This window comes from Meles meles, chromosome 2 (assembly GCF_922984935.1).
Source record: "Meles meles chromosome 2, mMelMel3.1 paternal haplotype, whole genome shotgun sequence".
Lineage (NCBI taxonomy): Eukaryota > Metazoa > Chordata > Mammalia > Carnivora > Mustelidae > Meles > Meles meles.
This window is the reverse complement of record NC_060067.1, coordinates 153,313,081-153,339,334: the sequence shown is the minus strand read 5'-3', so window position 1 is coordinate 153,339,334 and position 26,254 is coordinate 153,313,081. Positions and strand designations below refer to the sequence as shown.

General features: G+C 41.4%; 2 protein-coding genes across 7 annotated transcripts in view; one reads left to right on the top strand and one right to left on the bottom strand.

Annotated features, from left to right (window-relative positions):
* The window catches only part of FZD3 (frizzled class receptor 3), a 101,029-nt gene extending 94,694 nt beyond the window's left edge, over positions 1-6,335 (bottom strand). Inside the window, exon 1 of the mRNA XM_045998222.1 lies at positions 6,200-6,335. The gene's annotated coding sequence lies outside the window, so the exon portion shown is untranslated. The remainder of the gene's footprint in view (positions 1-6,199) is intronic.
* Positions 6,336-9,759: 3,424 nt separating this feature from the next.
* Positions 9,760-26,254, top strand: part of FBXO16 (F-box protein 16) — a 52,769-nt gene continuing 36,274 nt past the window's right edge. For 4 of the 6 annotated variants that reach the window (XM_045998591.1, XM_045998585.1, XM_045998588.1 and 1 more), the window contains exons 1-3: positions 9,760-9,964; positions 14,478-14,613; positions 23,087-23,122. In XM_045998591.1, the coding sequence (XP_045854547.1) occupies positions 14,515-14,613; positions 23,087-23,122 (135 nt within the window). In that variant the 5' untranslated portion in view covers positions 9,760-9,964; positions 14,478-14,514. The remainder of the gene's footprint in view (positions 9,965-14,477; positions 14,614-23,086; positions 23,123-26,254) is intronic. The other 2 variants (XM_045998586.1, XM_045998587.1) reach the window with 2 other exon arrangements.

The following is a 26,254-nucleotide window of genomic DNA, read 5'->3' as shown; positions in this document are numbered from 1 at the left end:
GGAGAATGAACTACATTCTAACAGTCACCTCAGGTACTGTTACAAATGGTCCGTAAGTCACGTTTTGAGAAATTCTACCCTAAAACCAAGTAATTTAAAAAGAATAGGTGTATTTAAATATGATATGCTTAGCAAAAGTAATAACTAAAACAAATTTAAAAAGTAAAAGCAGATAAAAAATAACACTTTAATAGAAAAATAGGAAAAGGAGATAAATTTACGAATGAACAACAAATAACCAACAAACACACATAAATATTCGACTTTACTAATAATGAAAAAAATGCAAATATGAGAGAACATTTTTGCCAGACAGGCGGAAATAACAAATGAAAGAACATAGTAGGGGAGAGGATGCAGAAAAGAGAACATTTTCAACATTCCAACAACTGGTTTACAGCTGGTATTTTAAAAATGGCTACTTACCTCAAAAGCCCTTAAAATGTGCACAATTTGATGCAACAAATCTATAATTTATTCTATATAAACACACAAGTACACATGATGCATAATCAAAATGAGAGTAACACTTTATAGAATAAAAAACTAGAAATAACCTAAGTCTACCAATAAGGGACTCATTTAAAAAAAAGTAGGGAAGGAAATAATGAAACAAGATAGGATTGGGAGGGAGACAAACTATAAGAGACTCTTAATCTCGCAAAACAAACTGAGGGTTGCTGGGGGGTGGGAGGGTAGGGAGAGGGTGGTTGGGTTATGGACACTGGGGAGGGGATGTGCTATGGTGAGTGCTGTGAAATGTGTAAGCCTGATGATTCACAGACCTGTACCCCTGGGGCTAATAATGCATTATATGTTAATAAAAATAATTAAAAAAAAAACAAAAACAAAAAGCAAAAAAACACACACTATGGTATAACCATATGGTGGAATATTACATAGTCAGTAACAATACACTAAGTAAAAAATGAAATTAAAACAATTTTCTAAACAGCATACATTTCCTATTTTAGTCAAAAAATATATGCACAGATGGAGCGCCTGGGTGGCTCAGTGGATTAAGCCACTGCCTTCGGCTCAGGTCATGATCTCAGGGTCCTGGGATCGAGTCCCGCATCGGGCTCTCTGCTAGGCAGGGAGCCTGCTTCCCTCTCTCTCTCTCTCTCTCTCTGCCTGCTTCTCTGCCTGCTTGTGATCTCTCTCTGTCAAATAAATAAATAAAATCTTAAAAAATATATATATGCACAGAATAAAACCATTTCAATTGCTTAAATATATTATAAATGCTCTGAGATTTAATAAAAGAACCTATGGAACATTATTCTGTATATGGAATAATTAACTCTGCTAAACCTCCCAATGTGTGCTGACTAGCTAACAAGAATAAATACTAGTTGAATCACTGATTTATTGGCTACTAATTAAGGTACAAGCAAAGGGATACTCTAATGCCCTAGTGCAGGTAGTAAGGAAAGCCAAAAAGTGATGATCAATTTAGTTTGAGTAAAAACTGATTTTCAGTACTGAAAAAAATCAGATCACTGATCAGCTGAATCAAACTATGCACATTTTAAAAGAACTTTTGGTATGCATTCCAAATTGCTCTTCAATAACAATGAGATACTGAGATCTCAGCAATGAGATGAGAGGACTGTGTAGGTAGCAAAAAGTCATTTTTCCTAAGGTAGAGTCATCTATACAAAAGCTGTAAGTTGAAGTTCCAGATCTGCAGGAAATAGAGAAAATCCTGGACCCAATGAGGTCCTGCCAAAATATACCAACTCATTAAACAAAGCTTAACCGTCATTTTGACATCCTTACTGATATTATACTGTTTACTAGTAGAATCTGCAGTATCTCAGATAAATAAAGGGACCTGCTGAGTGAACATAACTGGAGCAAACAGCTTCAGGGGCCAGGGGCCATCAAAAAGTGAGTGACATGGCAACAGCTATTCATACCCTACTAGTGGGAGGAGAGGCACACTCACTTCTCCATAATGTAAGATACATGGAAAACTAAGTTGCCTGATTATCATTCCATCAGAAAACAAAAGGACTAGATACATCTAATTTTTATAAATGTATAATATTAGGAATCTGATACTCCCTAATTACCAGTTAAATTGTAAAAGCCCTTAAAATAAAATAAGTTGAGTATTTGTCCCGAACAACAGCAATAAAGGGGTAGGAGATTCAATCTCGGAAGACTGTTTTTCCAGGCTAGCTGCAAAATCAGACCCAAAGCACTTAGGTGGGAAAAGCAGGAGGTGGCAACTGTGAAGGGGAAAGCAGGCTGAATCCTGAAGAAAGACTGACAAAGTAGGTCCTGGGCTGTCAAGAGGGTCCTGCAAAAGATTAGGTTCAGTAATTCTATTCCAATTCATACTTTTTGTACACAAAATGATCCATTTCATCATTCTTGGTTTAGATTTAATTTTCTTGACAACTTATGAACAACATTTTGCATTTCAAACTCAGAAATACTATCTGAAGGCTGCCTCACACACAATGGCTACAGCCGGAACAGGGGCGATATTCTTTGTCTTCTTTCAGTTTTCCAAGAATGCACCGCAAGGACTAGCAATGACTACCTCTAAATAATGAAATTTCTCCTCTAAGGGAAAATACTGTATTATAAGAGAAACAAAATATACACTCAGAGCATAGTCACTCTTCTAAGTGTCACTTTCCTTTTCCTAAAATCCACATGTTCTCTGGCCTTTTGTTTTCCACATCTTATTACATACAAAATGCATTTATTCTCAAAATTTTGTTTCCTGGTTGCTAAGTTTATATAGCTTCATATTTAATTCATAGGGCCTAGATTCCTATTAATATCTGAATGAGGGTCTCTTTCTGCTCTATGTCATCTGTCTAATTTTTAAAGTCCATCTGGGCATCTACCTATTACCACAAATAACCTAATCATCCAATGTGCTGAGTGATGATATGGCTTATAAAAAAGAAAAGGAAAAACAAACACATCTAGGGTCAAATTAAAATGAATGATAGGCATCAAAATCCATCTCATTTTACAAATTAAAAATTACTTTTAAGACTAAAGAAACCAGAAGATCTTTTAAAACTAACGTGAAACAAAAATGGAAAGTTAATTGGTTATCTGAGTGGTTCATTGGGTGGAGCACGTAACTCTTAGTTTGTGCTGGGCATTGTGAGTTTGAGCCCCTCACTGGATGTAGGGATTACTTTAAAAAACAAAATCTTCAAAACACCAAAATGGAAAGTTCAAAGATGGCCAGATTCTGAACTTAAAAAAAAAAAAAAAAGAAAATTGGATTGAAATTCCAGCCCAGTTTTCCCTTTCCAATTAAGATCTACTCATCAGGGGGTGCCTGGGTTAGGCGTCATCTGCTCAGTGGGTTAAGCCTCTGCCTTCGGCTCAGGTCATGATCTCAAGGTCCTGGGATCAAGCCCTGCATTGGGCTCTCTGCTCAGCGGGGAGCCTGCTTCCCTCTCTCTCTGCCTGTCTCTCTGCCCACTTGTGATCTCTCTCTGTCAAATAAATTAATAAAATCTTTAAAAAAAAAAGATCTACTCATCAGAAAATCCCCTAACATCGAGCCCGAATTTTTCCCTTAGCAAGGTTTGTATAGTTTGTATGCTTTGACTGTAAAATTATTTCAGAGAGATAAAATTTGGAAATCAGGATTTTGTTGTTGTTGTTGTTGTTTTGAGCTCACTAGCCTTGTTATATACTTCATTCCTTGGATCCACCAGAAGTGTCAATAGTTCTTAGCAAAATGAAGTGAAAAGCACTTTGATGCAATCATCAGTTAAAACTCCTCCCTAGCCAGTGAAGAGTTCTTACTCTTTCCTCAAATCTTTATTGAATAATTTTTTCAACAGACATTTACCAAATCACTCTTTTTATTTGCATTATTGGTCTTTTCATGGGAATCTACAGCTTTAAGCAGCCATAGTTATAGAGTTTTAGGAGTTAAAAAAACAAAACAAAACACCATGAGGCCAACCACCACTCTCTTCTGTGAAAGATAAAGATGTAAGAACTGTTTGCTACCACGTTTCCTAAAGAAAATAGAGTAAGTGAAGCCTAACATCATCAAACTAATATGCTCAGAATTACTTTTGAGTATACAATCTTATAGTTTTACTAACAAACTAATATGAAATTTAAGACAGGTAGAGTTTTTCCTGAAATGGGAAACAGAGGACTTACTATGAGTTAAAAACTCCTTTTTCCTTTCCCAATGACAAAGCCTTCCACACTGTACGATACAAAGGAAGAATGTGCACTTTATTAAATTCCTCTCAACCTTCCCTACTTCAAATATCTCAATCATGGAACTCCCAAAGAAATCTACCTAATATTCAAAGCACAAAATAAATCTCAAAAGAATATAGTACTAAGATGAGGAAAAGAATGAAAGAGGCCAACAGTCATTTCTTCTACTATTAATGGACGCTGTTATAGATTTAGGAGAGGTGAAAAGGTAGAGAATATTAGTAAGTGGATGAGATTTAAAAAAAAATATTAAGAAAGAGAAGGTAGGATGGTTAAGTTTTATTCTCTTGATAGTTTCAAAACATTTGGTGGGTAGAGGAGGAACACGTTATTTTACTAAATAAAAGGCAAGAGGGTAAGAGAACGGGTGCATCTTTTTTTTTTTTTTTTAAGATTTTATTTAATTGACAGAGAGAGAGACAGCTAGAGAGGGAATTACATTTTATCTTCAACTCCATCCCTTCAAGCCCACCCATTAAGCTTTCACAACTCTTTTCTACTTTTCCTAACTCTGAATCTTTTTACCCTTATGTTGTGGCTTGGTAGTTCATTTAAATAACCTCGTCTCTCCCATCGCACCCCCCCCAAGAAGATAGCATTGATTTGCTTAAAAGTATGGATGTGAAGCAGTATCTTGCTTCTTAACAACAGAACTAAGAATTTATCTATTCCTCACACTGTCAGCACACCACTGAAGACTAAAAGGCTGAAGAGGGAGGTAACATCCCTCATGTCAGTCAGGTCTTTGTTTCCTTGATTTTGCAGTATTGGCTTTGCAAAGTAACCCAGTTCCTGTAAATAAACATTACAGTCTATCAAAACCACTTTTATAAAATAAGATTTTGTTTGGATACTTTTATACAGCAGTCATTTTTACAGGTGTTGGGTCTGGTCTGCTGCTGCATCTGCCCAAATTTGGAAGAAAACCAAAATTCAAAATGTCATTTTAATTCTGGGCAAAAAATTGGACCTGTTTTATTGAGTAGATATTTTTCAACTTCACATCTATCCCACACCTAAATTAATGGCACGCGCTTTTGTTATTTAATTTAAAAAGAAAGGAAGAAAGAAAGAAAGAAAAAGAAAAAGAGAGAAGGGGGGGGAAGCCCTCTTTCTCCTACAGAGGAGCACCTAACTCCAAGACTCCTAAGATTTAACGAGCTTCTGGGAAGATGTTAAAATGTCCTGAAATGCTTTTACAGCACCTTCATTTGAGAGGCCGTCTATTAATTACCCAGCAGTACCCTCACGGCAAATACACATTAGCATAAAAGAGGGCAGCGGGGGAGGCATCTGAGAGGCAGTGCAGACTTTGGAAACTGATGGGATGGAGGGGACAACTTTTAGGCACTGGAAATAGGAGGTCGGCAAATGCTGAAACAACATCTAGGCAAGGGGCAATTCTAACGTGGGTCTCGGGCCGGCCCCAAGCACCCGGGGCGCCGGAGCCCTAGATGTATTGTCCTCCTCCCCCCACACCCCTCGGCCGCCGCGTCCTCCACCCACTCTCCCGCGAGCGCCACGAGCCCCCGCGGCGCCGACCCAGGGAGTGGGCGCCCAGCCCAGACACCCTCCTCCGCCCAGGGTTTGGGCGGAGGGTGGCGGAGAGGGAGCCGCGGTCCACACTCGCACAGGTTGCCCAGCGCGGGCTTAGGATGCAGAGGGTTAATAATCTCCCGGGCATCTGCCCATCTCAGCCCGCACCCCAAAGTCGGCTCCTCCGCACCCCTTCGGCGCGCCGTGGGTCCCGAGGAGCCCCACCGACCCCCGCCACAGCCTGGCGCCGAAGGCTTTTGTTTTGGCCGCGACGAGAATAACGATCCCTGAGGAGGAGGTGCCGGAGCTGCTGGTGGCTCCTCAGCACAGGGTTAGGCAGAGGAGCGGGCAGCCGCGGCGGCACCTCCTCATTCCCCACACTGCCCAGGCCCTTTCCCAGCCAAGCCAGCCCGGCAGCGCACGCCTCGTCGCTCACCTCACACCTTGGGGTCGGGCTCCAAGGGGGCTGCAGCGCCGGCCCGGGGCGGCCGCGGGTCCCTAAGGTAAACGGAGCCAGCGAGGACCAACAGCGCGCGCCGCCTCAGAGCGAACGCGAGCTTTCGGGAGCGCCGGGGCTCGCGGCCGGGGGAGGGAGCGCGCGCGCGCGCGCACGCACGACGCAGGCGCGCTGCGCACCCTCGGCTGCACGCTCCCATTTTGGGCCCCGCTGAGAGGTCCCGCTGAACAACCCTGTACCGGGTTGTTCTCTGCCCCGTCGGGTGACGCCTTGCGCTGTCATGCTGTGGCGGCGGTCTTTCGAACTCTGGAATCGTTTCTCTTACATGCACTCAGTCCTCTTTGCAAACCCCTCCCTGCCCTGCTGAGAAAGCGCGGCGACTCTCATCACCCGAGCCCGGGATGCTGTTACTGCAAGACGACCAAAACCTGTTCTGAGAACGAGTGTGCTGACCTAGGGACTCGGGGATTGGAGGTGTCAGGAGTAGGGTTACAGATGTTGAGGGTGGCACTGGGTGCAGATGGGACTGGGTATCCGGCCTGTTGCAGAACTTCACGCTTAAACAACAGAGCAGACTGGAGACCTTACTGGGAACGGTTTATACCGGCGTGGCCAACACCTTAAGTGCACAGGTGGACCTTGTGGTTGTTGCTAGCATTCCCCCATCTTTTTCTCCGTAGAAAATGTTTACCCTTTCTTCTTCTACATAAACCATTTCAGAAAGAATTCCTAAAGATCATTGAAACCCAATCTCTCATTTTTCAGACGAGAAAAAAGAACGCTCAGAAAGGTTGAGTGATTTTCCCACAGTCACACAGCTTTTTAACGGGAGTCTGGATTCATTCAAAGGCAAGGCTGTTCTTTTACTACATTGTACCTACCTTTCTTTCTCTTCCTTTTCCTCCCTTTTCAAGCTAGACGTCATAGGCATCATTTTGTTCTGTCGATAGCCCATGGTCTTAAGTAATACTGATCCTGTTGCCCAACAACGTGAATATACTTACCACTACTCAACTGTACACTTAAACAATGGTTAAAATGGTAAAATTTTATGTTAAGTGTATTTTACCACAATTTTTAAAAGGTGCTCCATAAGTGTTAAATAAGTAATGAGTATTGAGCTTAGATAGTCACAAATACAGTTTAACATCAGATGGTGAGCTGTGGGAAAAAGCATAATAAATGAGATCTGAAGTGACATTTCAATTTTCTTAATAAATACTTGAGCAGTAACAATTTTTTTTGTTTTAAGTAGCACTGATCCTTCAGCTGATTCTAAGCAAGTCAATGTGTCCTGTTGAGCTAACACTGCCTTTTCTGAGGGTGAGTGAGGAGGCAAATAGTGTATATGAAAATCTGTGTGTGCTTGCTGTATGTATTTCCAGATTTCTTGTACCCGCAGAACCTCTGGAGGTGTGCAGCTAGTGTATTTTTATGAAATTTGCACACCATCCCACGAAAACTGTCAGGTATAGGACGTATCATAGCTCACATGAGAAGGTGGGAGTGATTGAGAAATGATCACTGCATATATCGACATGATTAAATCTCAGAAATAAAACGCTGAAAAAAGTGAACTACAAGATATATAAATTATGGTGTTTCTTTAAAAACACTTGGCCAGGGGCGCCTGGGTGGCTCAGTGGATTAAGCCGCTGCCTTCGGCTCAGGTCATGATCTCAGGGTCCTGGGATCGAGCCCCGCATCGGGCTCTCTGCTCCGCAGGGAGCCTGCTTCCTCCTCTCTCTCTGCCTGCCTCTGCCTACTTGTGATCTCTCTCTGTCAAATAAATAAATAAATAAAAATCTTTAAAAAAAAATGTTAAAAACACTTAGCCATATTGTTAATGCTTATATATAAAAAGCAGGAAAAATGGACAAGTAGGCTACACACCGGTTGCGTAGATAGTGATTACCTCTACACAGGCAAAGAGAGGAATGAGATCTGTAAAGGGCACAAAAGGGGCTTCGACTGTTAATCACACACATGAAGCAAAAATGTTAATGTTTTTTAAATTTTTGGTGGGATCCTAGGGTGTTTCTTATGTAGTCTTTAAATTTGTCTTTATGTTTGAAGGAATGTTGACGTATTTCCGACTTCAGTGACCTGGTGTGCTCACTATGAACACAGCCTGACTGTTGTCTTTCAGGTCAGAGGGGAAGGGATCATCAGCAGTTAGACGGATGAGATGCTGGACAAGCGGACGCTGGGAGGGTGCTGGCTGAGAGGACAACCGACAGGAAGCTTATTTTCAAGTATAAAATTATGCAAATTCAACAGGGATAAAGTGAGGTGGTTTCTTTTATCCCATCTCTCTTTCTCCATGTTGTAACCACCAATAGAAAGTCTGTAATGAGTGGGAACTTCACAGAGAGACATAGCATGTTGTTAAAACTGGTCTCTTTCTGGATGAACCCGTTTTGAAACCATAAATGTTTACTGGTAATACTGTACATGGTAATTTAGTATTGCATTGACTACCTCTCCCAGGCCCCCTCCCCCACCAAAGGCTTTGTTTATTCATTTACATACAACCTGATCATGTGGAAAAACCACTAGGCTGGAATTCAGACAACCTAGGTTCTAATTTCAGTTTGGCCACTTACAGATCATTTGTTAACTCAAGGAAAGCAACAATCTCTATGAGCTTCACTCTTCTCTTTCAAGTTGGAGATGCACAAACACTGCCTATTTCAAAACTACAAAACAATATAAGCATAGGTTTACATTTGTTTAAGTAGGAGGAGAGCATATTTTATCTATTTTAGGAAGCATAAGATGGTGGGAGTTTGGTAGGTTTTTTTGTTTTGTCGTTTTGTTGTTGTTACCTGCTATCCATAGAAACTGCTTTATATTTACCGAAGCAGCTCCGTCTGGAATTTTGAATTTTTGGTTGTTCTCCAGCACGTATTTATAGTTCTATCACAAAAGTTATCAATGTGGGCTTTATATTGGTTATTTACACGTTGCATTTTCCAATCTTTCTCATAAGATCTTTTTCATTCTTGTGTTCTTGTGTTTTAGTTCTTGTGTTACATGATGGGTGCTTAGGAAATTTAATTAAATTAGACCGGACTGTAAAATTTTCCAACTTTGGGGTTATTCTTATTAAGCCATGCCATCTGCTGGTTCCCTGGTGTATCTGTCAGCCAGCCTGAATTCCTGTTGAAATTCATGCTGACGGATTTGTGAGTTTGTGTGTTGGGCAATTTTCCCACGTCCTTCCACTTCCTGTGGCAGGTGCTCTTCTTTCGTGGAACCAGCAGCGAGTTCTTTTTCCTCCTACCCTCTTTTACCTGTTGGCCACTCTTAAAACCCGGAAAAGTGGAGTTCCCATTTCGAAGCCCCGGAATGACCAGAGAAATATAACTGGGCATGCTCAGTAGGTTGCCTTCAGTTGGAACACTAATATGTCTTGAGTGCTTGTCGATGCTGCTTGTGTCGGGATTGGACACATCAGTCTCCCAGCTTTATATGGGGAGATTGCAGCCCCTCCCACCCTCTTGGCGCTCCGTCTTTTTAAATTTTATCCGTGTGCCCAATTTTGGAGCCAGCCTTTCCGAATCTCTTGACCAATCAAGAGACCACACATTGTTGCCTAAGAGACCCCGGATGCCAGCGAGAGGATTTATAGGTGGTGATTGGATTACTGGAAGGAAGGGCGGGGGCTGGACTGAGTCAAAGAAAAGGCTGCCATGGAAACACCAGCGCTTGAGGCTTGAAGAGGGAGGTGAGCTGAAAGAGGTGAGAGCCCTGGGCAGTGCATGAAAAGGATGGAGACTCTTTTCAGATCTCCACTCTGAGATTCTCATGGGCCTCTCACAAACCTTGTTAGTGCTCCTGGGGATAAAATCTTGCTCCGTTTCAACTGCAGTTAAAATGCCAGGTGCTTCATGCTTAGGAAATTAACAACAGTTCATTATTTCTGTGCCCATCAAACACTAGCGCTTTGTCTTTAGTGTAGTTTTTGCTTTGTGTCTAACTAGTTGGATATAAGATGAATTCGTATTTAAATCTAACCATACCTTATTTACTGATAATATCATTTCCTTCTCTAATGATACTGCAATGCACAATGTATGTTGGCAGAGAAATTCAATCCTATTCTGCTCTGTAAATTCCGAGTAAAACCCCAATAATCCTGAGTTTAATTCCAGTGCTCAAGTCATAATGTTCTGAGTTTTATCCTACATTTCTATTAGTTTTAATCTTTAAACTGCTTCTTCCCCACTATTGTATTCATTCACTCAGTTGATTTGACAAATATTTGAGCACCAATTATGTAGCACTGGGATTAAGATTCACGTGAGCAATGTAAGAAAATCACATGAGGAAAAAGGCATCAGAGTTCTGTACTAGTTGTTTTGTACCAAAGTTCAGTGTGTCTAGGTAGATAGTGCATGGGGAGTGGGGGTGGGAATGAGGCTGAAAAGGTAAATTGAGGTAAATTCATAGTGGACATAGACTTCCATGATAAGGAGTCTGGTTATGCTGTAGCAATCAGAGAGTCTCTGAAGGTTTTTGAACTGAAAAATGATGTAGTCAACTGGTCTTTTTTTTTTTTAAAGATTTTATTTATTTATTTGACAGAGACAAAGAGAGCAGGCAGGGGGAGTGGCAGGCAGAGGGAGAAGAAGCAGCAGGCTCCCCACTGAACAGAGAGTCCAACATGGAAATCCATCCTAGGATCCTAGGATCAGCCAAAGACAGAAGCTTAAACTACTGAGCCACCCTGGTGCCCTTCGATTGTTCTTTTTAATTTTTTTTAAGATTTTATTTATTTATTTGACAGACAGAGATCACAAATAGGCAGAGAGGCAGGTAGAGAGAGAGGGAGAAGCAGGCTCCCCACTGAGTAGACAGCCCGGCGCGGGACTGGATCCTAGGATCCATCCCTGAGATCATGACCTGAGCTGAAGGCAGAGGCTTAACCCGCTGAGCCACCCAGGTGCCCCTTTCTTCCTATTCATTCAAAGAAAAGTTAAGGACCAACATTCAAAGACAGCCATTAAGGTGGAAAGAGGTCACACAAAAAACAACAGCAAGCTTAGATGTGGGAGGAGAGGAAGACAACTTGCTTTGTTTTGCTGACAGAGTGGGGACAGTTACTTCTGTATGTTATATAAAAATGTCTGTCTTTGTAATAGTCCTGAGTGTTAATGCCGTGAACATGTGTGTGCATGCAGATATGTGCACTGCTCATCTTCTGGAGTGGAAGGACGGGGAAGAAAGCACAAAAAGATAATGACAAAGCAAGAGCAGGACAAGCCCATTTGAATGCTTCAGCAGAACTGTATTACCAAGAGGGCTGTATGTCCTGAAAACCATGTTGATTGTAAAAAGGCTAGTTCAAATAATTTCTAACTGTTAGGAACCAGGGAAAAAGAAAACAGCCAGTGCTGGGCCTTAGGGAAGCCCAAGAGAAGCTACTTTGTCTTAATTCAGAAATTGTGCCTAGCTTGTTTCCTCCACAAACTGGAAAGTTCTCAGCTTACAGGAGGAGTTTTTTGCATGGGGTAAGCAAAATTTTATGTTCATGAGCATTTTTCTAGGGAAGGGATTCATAGCTTTCATCATGTTTTTGAAGTTTTATGGCCCTTAAAAAAAAAGGATTAAAAACAATAACTGGTTTAAAGAGAAGAAAAATCAAACATAAATAACGATACAAAGCAAAAAAAAAAATGTGATTTTTAACTGGGCAGATCTAGGCTCAGAGACCACACTTTGTATCTATAATCTGCCCACTCACACATACTTTTATAGCTGCCAATTAATAATACTGTAATGAAATAATTTCTTATACATTTTGCAATTTGGCTAACCATGTGTGACTCACATGTTTAACCAACAGTGTAACCACTGTTAGAGGTTGGGAAGAATGTGAGTGCTGATGTGAGTCCTCTTTATACCAGTGGTTTGGTGGCAGTAGGCAACTGCCAAGAAGCAATTGGGTAATGATGCCCCTGTAGTTTTCAAACATTGGCTTTATCTTCAGCTATAACTCAAATCTGAGAGACAATATTACCTGTCAAGGGAGAGCCTTAGAGATTTCAGATCTAGCTTTTGGGGGAATCCCATATCAGCCAAAAAGTAATATTTTCTTTTTTAATTGCCCAATCTTTGCTGCTGTATAGTAATTTTTGGAACCCATAGATCAGGGAGGCAAGCCCTGGCTTTAATATGAAACCCACCTTCAGAGAGGAAGGAAGGCAGTAGCAAGTAGAAACTCTGAGGATATAATATTGAAACTGTTGGGGTGCCCAGGTGGTCAGTCATTAGGCATTTGCCTCCAGCTCTGGTCATGATCCCAGGGTCCTGGATTCGAGCCCTGAGTCGGGCTCCCTGCTCTACGGGAAGCCTGCTTCTCCCTCTCCTACTGCCCCTGCTGTGTTCCCTCTCTCACTATCTCTCTCTGTCAAATAAATAAATAAACAAAATCTTTAAAAAAAAAAACAACTTTTTTTACTATGGCCCCCCAATAGTTTTGTTTTGTTTTTGTTTTTGTTTTTTTAGGATTTTATTTATTTGAGAGAGAGAGACAGAGAGCTTACGTGGAGAGAGGGGTAGAGGGAGAAGGAGAAGCAGACTCCCCACGGAGCAGGGAGACTGATGTGGGCCTTGATCCCAGGACCCTGAGATCATAACCTAAGCCTAAGGCAGTTGCTCAACTGACTGAGCCACCCAGTTGCCCCCCTCTGACTGGTTTTGAGGCACTCTGTCAAATTCTAAGGAAAGTTACTAGTTTCTGAGACTGTCCATCTGTCAGTCACTCTGTTGGACCCATTTTCTACAATCTTTGAAACAGTGGTTTAAGGTAGATGCAGATAGATTGAAAGCTCAGATAGACTGAATAAGTTACAAAATGTTATATAGCTAGTAAGTTTTAGAGCCAGGATCAAACCTGTATAAAGTAAAAAAGTTTTGTATTTTTTTTAATGTAAGCAAATATAATATTTTTTTAAAGATTTTATTTATTTATTTGACAGAGAGAGATCACAAGTAGGCAGAGAGGCAGGCAGAGAGAGAGGAGGAAGCAGGTTCCCTGCTGAGCAGAGAGCCCGATGCGGGGCTCGATCCCAGGACCCTGAGATTATGACCTGAGCCGAAGGCAGAGGCTTAAACCACTGAGTCACCCAGGCTCCCAGCAAATATAATATTTACAATGTAAGTAAATAAGGAGAAAGAAGAAATTTATTGCAAGGATAATCAGGTGGCTTACAAAAAGTGGGCAAGAAAGCACAAGGGGCTTCTGAGGGGTAAGGCAGCAGGAGCAACTTAACAGGGCACTGATGCTATTGTTAACAACCACCTCAACTGTCAAGTTAGGAGGAGCCAGCGTCAGTCCCACTGGTGTAGCTTGGTCTCATGACCAGGTCCTGGCTGGGGAAGTGGAGGCCACCTTGATTAACCAACCCAGCAGATTCTAAACAATGAGGGGAAAGTAATTCTTCATGGAAATTAAAGTGTTGGTTTTTTTTTTAAAGATTTTATTTATTTATTTGACAGAGAGAGATCACAAGTAGACAGAGAGAGATCACAAGTAGGCAGAGAGAGAGGAAGGGAAGCAGGCTCCCCGCCGAGCAGAGAGCCGGATGCGGGACTCGATCCCAGGACCCTGAGATCATGACCCGAGCCGAAGGCAGCGGCTTAACCCACTGAGCCACCCAGGCGCCCTAAAGTGTTTTAATCAAATGAACAAAAACCTAGACTGGGTACCTAAAAACAGCACATTTCCCCCAGTAAACCCAAATAAAGCCATCTCTAAAGGCTCAGATTTGTCCATTACACCATTCTACTTCTTAAATATGGTATTAAGCTAGAACCCTTGCTACTTAGGTATCACAGAGAGGGGAGGAAGAAAGACAGGGACCAGGATGGAGTGATTTATATTGCACTATGATTTTATAAATTAAATACTTCTTTCTGGCCAGGTGGGTATGTTCTTAGCTAGAAGTAATTTAAATAGACCTGATCTGATTTCTAGTTCCACAATCTACTGTCTGTCTGTATAAACTTAGGCAGGGTGTGTAACATCAGTGAGCCTTGTTTTCTTCATCTATAAAATGAGCTAAAACCCACCACCTCCCCAGATTGTTATGAGCTTTAATTAAGCATGCATATAAAGTGCCTGACCTATAAAATGTTCCCAGTACATGTTCTTCTCCCTCCACAATTCTCTCTCTCAGTGTACTAAAAGATGGTATAATCTTAGTATTTTTACTATTCTGAAGATCCTATATTTCATTTCTTCTGATAGGTATGGTTTTTCTTATGGAAGAATATTCTGTTATTTCATGATGGCATTTGCACCTCCAAAAAGGATAGATGCTCCCAAAATGCAGACAAAGATGAGTACCTGGACACCTCTAAACCATCAGCTTTTGAATGACCGGGTAAGTGACCAGAGCTATTTTATACCTGTGAGGGTAGTCTGTGAGGAGTTCCCAGAAAAAGATTTTCTTGCTAGAATTGCAATTACTGAATAATGCTGCACATTTAACCAAATAAAATGAATAAGTCTCAACTGATGACTCGCATTACTCAGCTTCTCCTAAGAAGTTTATTTCCTATCTGCTTTCTGGGGAAGCACTCATGGAATAATACACCAGAGGATTGCAGAGGTGGGAAGCCGAGTATCATGCTGGGGTGTCACTGGCCAGCCTCTGGGGATTTCTACTCCTGCTTCAGTTGGGGGAAGAATTTACCAACAGGTCATTGAGCTTCTATTATTAATCCCTGTTATAAGGACCACACCTAGCTGTCAGTAAAAAACAATCAACATCAGTAAGACTGACTTCAGGGACTCCTGGGTGGCTCAGTGGGTTAAAGCCTCTGCCTTCGGCTTAGGTCATGATCCCAGGGTCCTGGGATCGAGTCCCACATCAGGCTCTCTGCTTAGCAGGGAGCCTGCTTCCTTCTCTCTCTCTCTCTCTGCCTGCCTCTCTGCCTACTTGTGATCTCTGTCTGTCAAATAAATAAAAATCTTAAAAAAAAAAAAAAAAGACTGACTTCATTATCTTGTTCCTACACACCTCTTCCTCCCCCAGTAAGAGGCATCATTTTACACCAAGTCACTCAAGCCAGAAATCATCCTTCTCCCTGCCAGCTCTGGGTTGGTTTTCCCCAATTTACAAACTAATAACTTAGCCCATTACTTATGGCATAGAAGACACTACCATTTCATCAGAAAACACCGGATTCTTGGGTCAGAGATAAAAATCTTTATTACCCACAGTGCAGCAAGTGGCAGGAGCAACATGTTGGCGTTGGTTCTCTTCGCCCACCTTGTCCCACAGGAGTGCTCCAGAAGGCATGGAAAAATACTACACACACCATGGGTTTGCATGACAACTGAGAACAGTGAGCCCAGGGAGTCCTTTGCTTTTATAGTAAGCAGTAACAGTCTGCCCTTGGTCCCCGAGGGAGATAGTACCTCGTTACTCAAGGCTGCCTTGCTCCAAATGTACCTTGGAGAAATGGCCCAAGGAAAGGGCAGTGGAAACCTGGCCCTCTTGGTATTCCAAGACATTTAGGAGTGTGAGATGGAGGCCCAGGGAGATGTCTCTACCAGCTCCCCCTCACTTCCACATGCAATTCATTTTCAAGTTCTAGAAGTCTTCCTCTTCATCTGGGCCCCTCTCCTTCATTCATCCATTTGCCTCTAGCTTCCCATTGTCAATTCACACCCTCATTGCCCTCACCCTTTGCCCGATGCACCGCTGTAACCCCTAACGGGTTTCATTGCCTCTCTCCCGACCAATCCCATCTTCTGTTCTGGTCCCAGAGTGATTTTCCTAAAATACCAAACTAAAACAAGAAAAATAAATAGAATTAAAAGCTAAAATAAAATACCAAGGTCATCCTTTTGTGTGAAACTGGTTACAGGCCCTGCTCCAAAGAGTAGATTCCAAACCCCTACACCTAGCACTGGGGACTTTTCTTAAGTCGACCTCAGCCAACCTGTCAGTTCCAAGCCCTGCCACTGCTTCCTCCCATCCTAGGCCCAGACCAACAAAGTAGCCTCCAGATGAGCCAGGCCCTCTCACACCTCCACTCCTTCGCTCCCCTTGTTGCCTCTCCTACGAGCAACTTGAATGTCATTTTCTCCAGAAAGCCTCCTCCTGTTTGCTTCTCTTTGCTCTCATCACTGTTTACCCACTTTCCCAGTCGGCTGTGATGTGTTAAGAGTTGAGATTGTGTCTTTCCTCTCTGTATTTCCAGTGCCTGACATAGTTCCTGATGCACAAAAGATGGAGTCAAAGTTCAGCCATCCTCCCTGGGACCTCCTTCCCTGACAATCCCCTTCCTGTCCCTACATCTCTCCTTCCTTAGTCTGGATTTGACCCTTTGCCTCTACACTGAACAGATATGCTAACTACCCTGGGAAAACACGAGCATCAGTCTGACCCCTCCTGTTCAGTGCTTTCCTGTTCTACTCCTCTGATGTGAAATGTGAGCAATCTGGCGAGAGAGAGAGCAGCCAGTGTGGTGACGGGAGTAGTGAGAAATAAAAGGGAGAAAGACTGAAAAGGAAAAAGATAAAAGAAGTGAGGACAGAAGAATGAGACAGAGAATAAGAGGAGGGACCAGGAGAAACAAAAGGAAAGACAGAGAATGAGAGACTGAAATCTGGCCTTCATCTGGCCCCGAACACAAGCAAGTCTATGGAAAGCCCTTGATATTCAGCTCCGCAACTGCTTACTGAGAACCTGTTTGTAAACGTTCTTGGCGCTCCCACAGTTTATATAACGGCTTCTCTGCTTTCCCCCTCTCCCCCTAAAAAACTTCGGTGTTCAGTTTTGAAATCTGTTTTCTCCTAGAATTGTGAAGGCTTTACACATATGTGAAAAAATGACTTGAATTGAAATACGTATTTGTTGGACGCCTTGATTTCAGAGATTTTCTTTGAAAAATTAGGAGTCTTGATCAATTTAGCAGCCAGGGAGAAAGTATCTTTTTTTTTTCCAGATGTTATTTCTTTATGTGACAGAGAGAGAACAAGCAGGGGGAGAGGGGAGGGAGAGGGAGAAGCAGGCTCTTGCTGAGCAAGGGGGGGCTTCATCCCAGGACCCTGGGATCAGGACCTGGACCAAAGACAGCTGCTTAACCAACTGAGCCACACAGGCGCCCCATTGAAAAAAGCCTTAATTGCCTGATTGCCTGTTGCGGTTGGTTTACTGGAGAAGTAGACTCTGAGATTGGCACGTAGGGCCAAGGAGGGGAGGTGAGTAAGGGGAGAGTAAGGGGAGAAGTAGAGGGGAAGGGTCAAAGGCCACATGTTTGAGGCCTGGCCCTGTAGCCACCAGCCTTTATAGTTCCACAGTGGGGCGCCGGCATAGGGAGCATCTGACTCTCGATCTCAGGTTGTGCATTTGAGCCCCACATTGGTGTAGAGGTTGCTTAAATAAATAAATAATTAAAAATATACTTCTACACTGACCATCTAGTAGGGGCTACCTGGGCCTGACTTTGAATAAAGCAGAGCTCTCAAGTTCATGGCTGAGAACCAACAGCACTGCAAACGGTGGGTGAATAAACCCGGGGCAGTGAATCACAGCCCTCATCTGATCTTGATTTTTTAATAGCTTTTGTCTCAAAATGATAATTTCTAGAGATAATATTTATTTTGTTCTTTAGACCTCTCATTTTTATTTTTTAATTTATTTTTTAAGATTTTATTTATTTATTTGACAGAGAGCACAAGCAGGGTGAGCAGCAGAGGAAGAGGGAGAAGCAGGCTCCCCGTGGAGCAGGGAGCCTGATGCAGGCAGGGCTCAATCCCAGGACTCTAGCTGCGATCATGACCTGAGCCAAAGGCAGATGCTCAACCAACTGAGCTACCCAAGCATCCCATAGACCTCTCTTTTATTTTTAAAGATTTTATTTATTTATTTGACAGAGAGAGAGAGAGAGATAAGAAATAGGCAGAGCAGAAGGCAGAGAGAGAGGTGGGAAGCAGGCTCCCTGCTGAGCAGAGAGCCGGATGTGGGGCTCGATCCGAGGACCCTGAGATCCTGACCTGAGCCTAAGGCAGAGCCTTAACCCACTGAGCCACCCGGGTTCCCCTAGACCTCTCATTTTTTTAAAAAAGATTTATTTGTTTGAGGGGACTGCAGAGAGAGAGGAAGAGAGGGAATCTTAAGCAAACTCCCTGCTGAGCAAGGAGCCCCACCCAGGGCATGATTCTACAACCCCAAGATCATGACCTGAGCTGAGGTCCAGAGTTGGACATTTAACCAACTAAGCCATCCAGGTGTTCTTAGCTCTTTTTTTTTTTTTTTTTATCAAGGAGTTATTTTGTGGTTTAGTTAAGTTCCAGTTTGTACTAAAATTATTTTTTAAAATCTGTGCATGTATATATACACATATGTATATGTAGAAATATATATAGACCCATATTAAATTTGTATCCAGGTATACCAAACTATTTTTTTAAAGTAATCTCTATACCCAGTGTGAGGCTTGAACTCACAACCCCAAGATCAAGAATTACTTGTTCCAGTGACTGAGCCAGCTGGGTGCCCCAATCCCAAACTATTAATAGTGGTTTCCAGGGGGTGGTGGTCCTGTAGGAAGAAAGCTTTCATTTTTTACTTTACATAGTATAATAAAATTTCTAAAATTCCGAATTTGAAAATAGTCTCAAAATGATATAAATAAAAATAAAGAGAAAACAATAACTCTGGGAATTGAAAATTCTGGTTCCAGATCACTGATACTTTCCTGTCTGACTTGAGTAAGTCACCTACTTTCTCTGGGCTTTACCATCCTCCTTATAAAATAAGTGAGTTGGATGAGATTACCTCAGAGGTTGTTTCCAGATCTAACATTCTGACTGTATAAAGGACATTAAAAATAGACACCACAGACACAGCTTGGCAGAAGGTGTCCATACAATAATTGTAAGGATTTTTCTATACTTCTAAATAGGGCATCTGTCACCAATGATCAGTGTAATTTTGAGGTCCTTGTTTTTATTTTTGTTTTATTTTGGTCTGTCTTTGATTCTGTAGTAAGATGTAAAATATGTAACTATTTCAGTCTTAAAAAGGGTCACAGAAGGGGCACCTGCGTGGCTCAGTGGGTTAAAGCCTCTGCCTTCGGCTCAGGTCATGATCCCAGAGTCCTGGGATCGAGCTCCACATCGGGCTCTCTGCTCCGCAGGGAGCCTGCTTCCCTCTCTCTCTCTGCCTGCCTCTCTGCCTCTCTGTCAAATAAATACTAAAAAAAAAAAAAAAAAAAAAAGGGTCACAGGATTTAAAAAGAATTTTTTTAACTTAAATTCTAGTTAGTTAACATACAGTGTCATATTAGTTTCAGGTGTACAATGTCATGATTCAACACCTCCATACAATACTCAGTACTCATTGGGGTACAGGAATTGAACTTCACAGCAGGCTTAATGCAGAGAGATTGAGGGGCACCTGGGTGGCTCAGTGGGTTAAAGCCTCTGCCTTCAGCTCAGGTCATGGTCTCCGGGCCCTGGGATCGAGCCCTGCATCAGGCTCTCTGCTCAGTAGGGAGACTGCTTCCCTCCCCCCACCCCCCCACCCCCGCCTGCTTCTCTGCCTGCTTGTGATCTCTGTCAAATAAATAAATAAAATCTTAAAAAAAAAAGAGAGAGATTGAATTCAAATTCAGATGCCTTCAATGACAGCATGATCAGCAGGGGCAAATGTAACAGATTTCAAAATGACTTGAGCATTACGAATTTTGAGAGGAAGAGTGTTTTAAAAGTGTGCATTTCTTTGCCATCTAGCCATCTAATGTTTTAATTTTTTTTAAGATTTTATTTATTTGTCAGAGAGAGAGAGAGTGAGCATAAGCTGGGGGAAGAGCAGACAGAGGCAGAGGGAGAAGCAGGCGCCCCTGCCATCCAGTGCTTTAATTGAAAGTAACCAACATTTCTTTTTCGAGATGTAGTACAATACATGTTAAAAGGTGTTCTGAGAAAAAGCACCTTGTTGCCATTAATCAATCATAATTTAGGAGCCCCTAAATGCCTCACTCCTACACTGTAATGACGTCACACGGCGAAATATGTAACTGCGCTGTCAACAGACTAAAATAACAACCGTAGGATTTTGACTTAACAGCAGGCTCCAAGTAAACTGTGATATAAACAAACTGCAGTGCTCTGTGAGAAAAGCAGATCATTTTAATATTTCTGTTTTGAATCAATACTTTGTTTTCCAGCTCTTTAAGATGCCAAACCTGGTTGCAAGTCTTTGAAATGAAGACTTGCTCCAAACCCAAGGCTCTGACAATAATGTGTCCCAAATTCTTTCTTGCAAGGGTAGAGTCAGACCCAGATCTGAGCTTGTCTAGTGGTTTTCCTTTCTCCCATTGGTCTCTACCTGGGTCTAGATGCCTTTGTAAGAACTGGATTTGCTTGGACCTCCTTAGACTTGGTCATTCACCCTCCAAAGACTGTTGCTTTAGGGACAGTTAAGCATTCGACTCTTGATTTCGGCTCAGTCATGGTCTCAGGTCTGTGAGATCGAGCCCTGTGTTGGGCTCTGCACTGGGTGTGGAGCCTGCTTAAGATTTTCTCTCTCCCTCTGCTTCTGTCCCTCCCCACCCTCTAAAACAAAAACAAAACAAAAAACAACCCACTGTTTTAGCCGAGTACACTCCCCACCTCCCACCCCATTCCTTTCCTGCTACCTTCTCACTAACTATCCTTCTCCCTTCAAGCCAGTGCCCCTTTGTTTCCAATGCCCCATATTGTCACTGGGCACCTTGATGGTCATCTCATCCTCCTTTTGAAAAGAGGTTATGATCTTAGGACTTAATATTTTCTCCTTCTCGCAACAGTTATTGCAAATGTAGGGCTGGATGTCAGGATGAGGAAGACCACAGTTCTAGTGAGGAACCAGTACAGAGTTGAGCTGAACAGACAACTTGGAACCAGTGATTTTTAAAAATTTATAAATGTAAATAAAAAAGGATAACCTCTGCTTATCCTCTCTAAAATAAGGAAATTCAAAAGATCTTAGGGGTTCCTTTTAGCTCTAAAATGCTATGACTTTTGGGGCACCTGGGCGGCTCAGTGGGTTAAAGCCTCTGCCTTCAGCTCAGGTCATGATCTCGGGGTCCTGGGATCAAGCCCCGCATCATCGGGCTCTCTGCTCAGCTGGGAGCCTGCTTCTCCCTCTCCCTCTGCCTGCCTCTCTGCCTACTTGTGATCTCTCTCTCTGTCAAATAAATAAATAAATAAAAATCTTTAAAAAATAATAAAAATAAAATGCTATGACTTTTGAAGCATTTTTGTTGTTGTTCAGTCAGCAGGTGTTTATTGAGGGCCTGCCTTGCAACTTAGACAGATTATAGAGAAAGTGGTTGTAATCCACATGGGAAGATAAAATGACCAGAGACAATGAGAGCCATAGCAAACTCTATAAAGCCCACGTGGAACATGGATTATAACTGGAAATTCGTTGGGAGGAGTTCGGTCCCCTGGGCCTCTGAGAAGTACTGGAGCTGGTGACTTGGATCCAACAACAGATGATTGGTAGACTTTGGTTAGATAGAAGAAGAGTTCGGGAAATATCTGAAGCCACATTTTAAAATCTTCTGTATTCTATAGGTTCTCTTCTATTTTCATCCAGAAATCCCATGTTTACCTGTTGCCATTATTTGAGGGTCCTAATAGCCCAGGTGAGGGTTAATAGGGGGCAGGGGAGAAGGACCTTCTTTTTCTTCTTCTCTGATATGAGAAAAATGTCTACCTGTAACGAAGGAGATTCTCCAGCCAGGAGCAAAACTGACATTTCACTGGCCTTGAGGTTGTTGTTGAACCAATTATTTTAACCCGCCTTTTGTGTGCCCTTTCAAACTAGAGTTTGAGAGTCTAAAAAAAGGAAGGAAAGCATTATCCGTTAGAAACATAAAACCAGATCGTCATCCTCCTCCACAAAAAGGAAAGAAATGGGCCTTAGTCTCCAAGTGGGAACATTCTTACAGCACTAGAGAATTTAGGCAGTGCTAAAAGTAAGGGAAAAACATCAATCCGATTTTGAAAGCTGACAGAGGGCCTGAATGTGGGGGAGAGAGAGACATTCACATCTGTTCGTGACTCTCCCTTGCTTCCTCTCTCCATAACTCCCTCCTCTGCCATTCTCCTTTCCTCATTCATTCAAATACACATATGACTGGTGCTCAGGAAAACACCTCCACACTAATATATAAATCCACCCACATTGTACTGCTACATCCATAAAAACATTACTTACCACAACCAGTTCATTCAATCCGGCAAACAGGAGTACCTGTAATATGCTATGTACTCTAGTAGAGATGTAAAAATGGCATGGTGTCTGTGCTAACGAGTATATCAGAACAAGCCTATCCAGGTAAACACCAAGTTGTGAGCCCAGAGGTACACATACACAAATTTCTAATCCTGCAAACATATCAGTGCAGTACACCTACGATATGTGTACATGACGAAATATAAAAAACAGAGCTGCTCACTCATAAATTTCACGCGTTCTCATATGATTGATATTTGAGAGAGGATCTCCATTTTCCTCTTTTTCCTTTGTCCATTTTTTCATATCCTTTCAAATTCTAAAACTGATTTCACTTTACAGTTCCATTCTTATGTCTTTCCCTTAACAAAAAAAGCATTGCTTTTTCTTTAAGATGAATTATTCCACATGGAGAAATTGAGAAAAACTACACTTCTCCAAGTTAAAAATAAGGAAAGTACCCTCTCAGGAGTGAAATCTGTCTTTTTATACTCATTGGTATAATGAAAAGACTGTCAATTTTTATTTATTGATACTTTAATGATATCTTTCTTATAATGGGTATTTTGAACCATGAAATACAAAATCATTTCGTTCTTTTTATTTATTGTAGGTATTTGAAGAAAGAAGAGCTCTGCTGGGAAAATGGGTAATCATTTAAAATATAGTTACTTCTCTATTATGTTATGTCACACTATCATAGAGCACAAAGAATTCAGTTTGAACATAAGGTAATAAGTGATCACTCATTGCCTGAGAAATTCTACTGGTACTCTCTGTATATATCAGTTAGAGTTCTATACTCACAAAGTAGGGTTTATAAAGGTGAGTTGGGTCTGAGAGGACAGCTAGCTAACCAGTCTATATATTTTGTTATAGCATCCCAAACTTCTCTAGACACTTTGTTACTGAAACTCATTGGAGAGGGCATCTTGTCCACTGTTATAATCCAGGTCAGATATGTTCCCTTAAAGAGAAAGCATTGACTGTATGCTTTAAAGGTGGGATATTTCAAGTTGATCACATGTAACAAGAATTAAGAAACCTAAATAGATAGGTAAGTGGGTAGCTTGTAAGTAACAGAAATTTATTTTTCATAGTTTCAGAGGCTGAGAAGTCCAAGATCAAGGCATGGACAGATTTGGTGTCTGGCGACACCACTTTCTGGTTCATAGATGGCCATTGTTTCACTCTAACCTCACATGGCAGGAGGAGGGAGGGAGCTCTCTGGGGTCTCTTATAAGGATACTAATCTCATTCATGAGGGCTTCACCCTTGTGACCTAATTCCCTCCCAAAGCAACCCCCTTCTAGTACCACCACCTTGTGGGTTAGGTTTCAGCGTATGAATTTGTGTGGGGGGGGGATACAAACATTGCACTAGATTAACAAAAATACTGTTCCTTAATGTTCTTGGTTGTCTTAGTTGGTCACTGGTTCTTTTTTGTGTTGATCTACAGACTGCAGTCTAGGATGTTTGTTAACTTAAGTAAATTTTAAAAAATTATTTGCATAGTATATCTGGAAGGATACACAAGAAAAAAGGCAACATTTGTTTCCCCCAGGGAGAACTGTAAATCTGGAACAGGGTGGAAGGGACTCCTTCAGCTAAAGAACCTTTTGTACCTTTTGATTTTTTTAAATTATGTGACTGTGTTACCTATTCAAAATAATAACAATATTTTGTAAATATGATAAAAATTAAGAAATGAAAAATATCAAAAATTTAAAATCTAGCTAAGTTTTTCTCATATCCTATTTATATTTCTAAACTAGCTTTATATCTGTTACCAACAACTTAAAAAGAGACTTATTTAGAATAAGTGTTTTTTTATACTGTCATTCCACATACTATCACTGGAAACCCCTAATTAATGTAACCAAGGCCAGTGTTCAGCCAGTATTTGATGTGACCAACTTTTCATTAGTTGGTGGCATTATCAGTTGTTAAATATTTTTGATACCATCCTGTAAAAAATTCAAGGTCTTTATATTTTTTAAAAGATCTTGCTTTTCTTTTCTTTTACCATAGCAAATAGAAATACATTTGCAAAGATCTCTCTTCTCCAACAGACTCATTTACAGGGGGAAGACATGGTTTTATATCTTGTCCTTTACATATTCCTTGACACTACCAGGCATTTAATAAATGCTGTCTAAATGAATAAGTGATACTTACTGTTTTTTCTCTTTTGTCCCATAACAAACTTATACTTTAAAGTCACTATATCATGTGGCAGTCCATATACCTGCACAAATGCCACGTGAATTGTTTGAGGGGTATATTTACAATTTGCCTTATTTAATTTTCTCTCTCCATTTTAGTTTTTATTATTTTTTACTTTTTTAATGATTTTATTTATTCATTTGACAGAACACAAGCACAAGCAGGGGTGGGGGGTGGGGAGAATGGCAGGCAGAGGGAGAGGAAGAAGCAGTCTCCCTGCTGAGCAGAGGGACTAGGGGGTGGATCCCAGGACCCCAGGATCATGACCCGAGCTAAGGCAGATGCTCAGCCGACTGAACCACCCAGGAACCCCCACATTTTAGTTCTTTTGTTTATTTTCAGGAATACCATAAGATGTTGATAACATAAGAAGTACATTTCCAAGAAAAGAAAAGAAAAATAAGTATACCCCCCCTTTTTTTTAATGATTTTTAGATTTTATTCATTATTTGACAGACAGATCACAAGTAGGCAGAGAGACAGGCAGAGAGAGAGGAGAAAGCAGGCTCTCCGAGGAGCAGAGAGCCCGATGTGGGGCTCCATCCCGGGACCCTGAGATCATGACCTGAGCTGAAGGCAGAGGCTTTAACCCACTGAGCCACCCAGGTGCCACTTTTTTTTTTTTTTAACTTAGCATTACTATTCATTGTAGGGATCAAGTGTCAGTTTAAAGCTCAATCTAGTATTAAAAGTAAATCTAGTATTAAATAATCTGGACAGGGCACCTGGGTGGTGAGATTCCTAACCCCTCCTTTTGCCTATATGACAAAAATTGAGGAGCTAGATAATATCCAGTGTAAGTAAGGATTTATTGGAGAGTAGGAGGATATGCATAAACACAGTTGGAGGGACTGGTAAAGTGGTAAAGACTTAAAAGACAATTTGATGGGATTGACTGAAGTTTTAAATGCAAATGTCCTTTGAACCTGTAATTCCACTTCTGTTTATCTGTGCTAGAGAAATACTCACACAGGACATGAAAAGGCATGTTTCAGAATATTGAAGTTGGGTTTTTTTTTCTTTTCTTTTCTTTTTGTATTGTAAATGGTGTCAGTAATAAATTGAGTAAATAGATTGTGGTATAGCCATGATGAAGGAATGAATGAGAAAATGAATATGCCATGAATGAATGAGAAAACAATATGCTCTGGGTTTACTACAAGTCGTCATTTATGGCTATATTGTCTTGTGTTTTTAAACTGCTGCACGGTATCCTACAGGATGGGTATACTCTAATTTATTTGTTTCCTTATTGATGGCTATATGTGTATGCTAATGCATAGAAATGGATGACTGCAAATTGTGCATAGTGTCCATCTAGGACAATAGAATGAGATTGGATGGCGAAGAGCAGTTACAGAGGATTTTCATGTTTAATTGTGTATGTACCTTTTTGAAACTTTTAAATAATAATGTGTTCTTGCTTTAATGTGAAAATCAGTTTTTGATAATAGGACTCAGAAATTCAACCAGAGAGATGCCCCGGTGGCTCAGTTGGTTAAGTGTCTGCCTTTGGCTTAGGTCATGATCCCCAAACCCTGGCTACTCAGCAGGG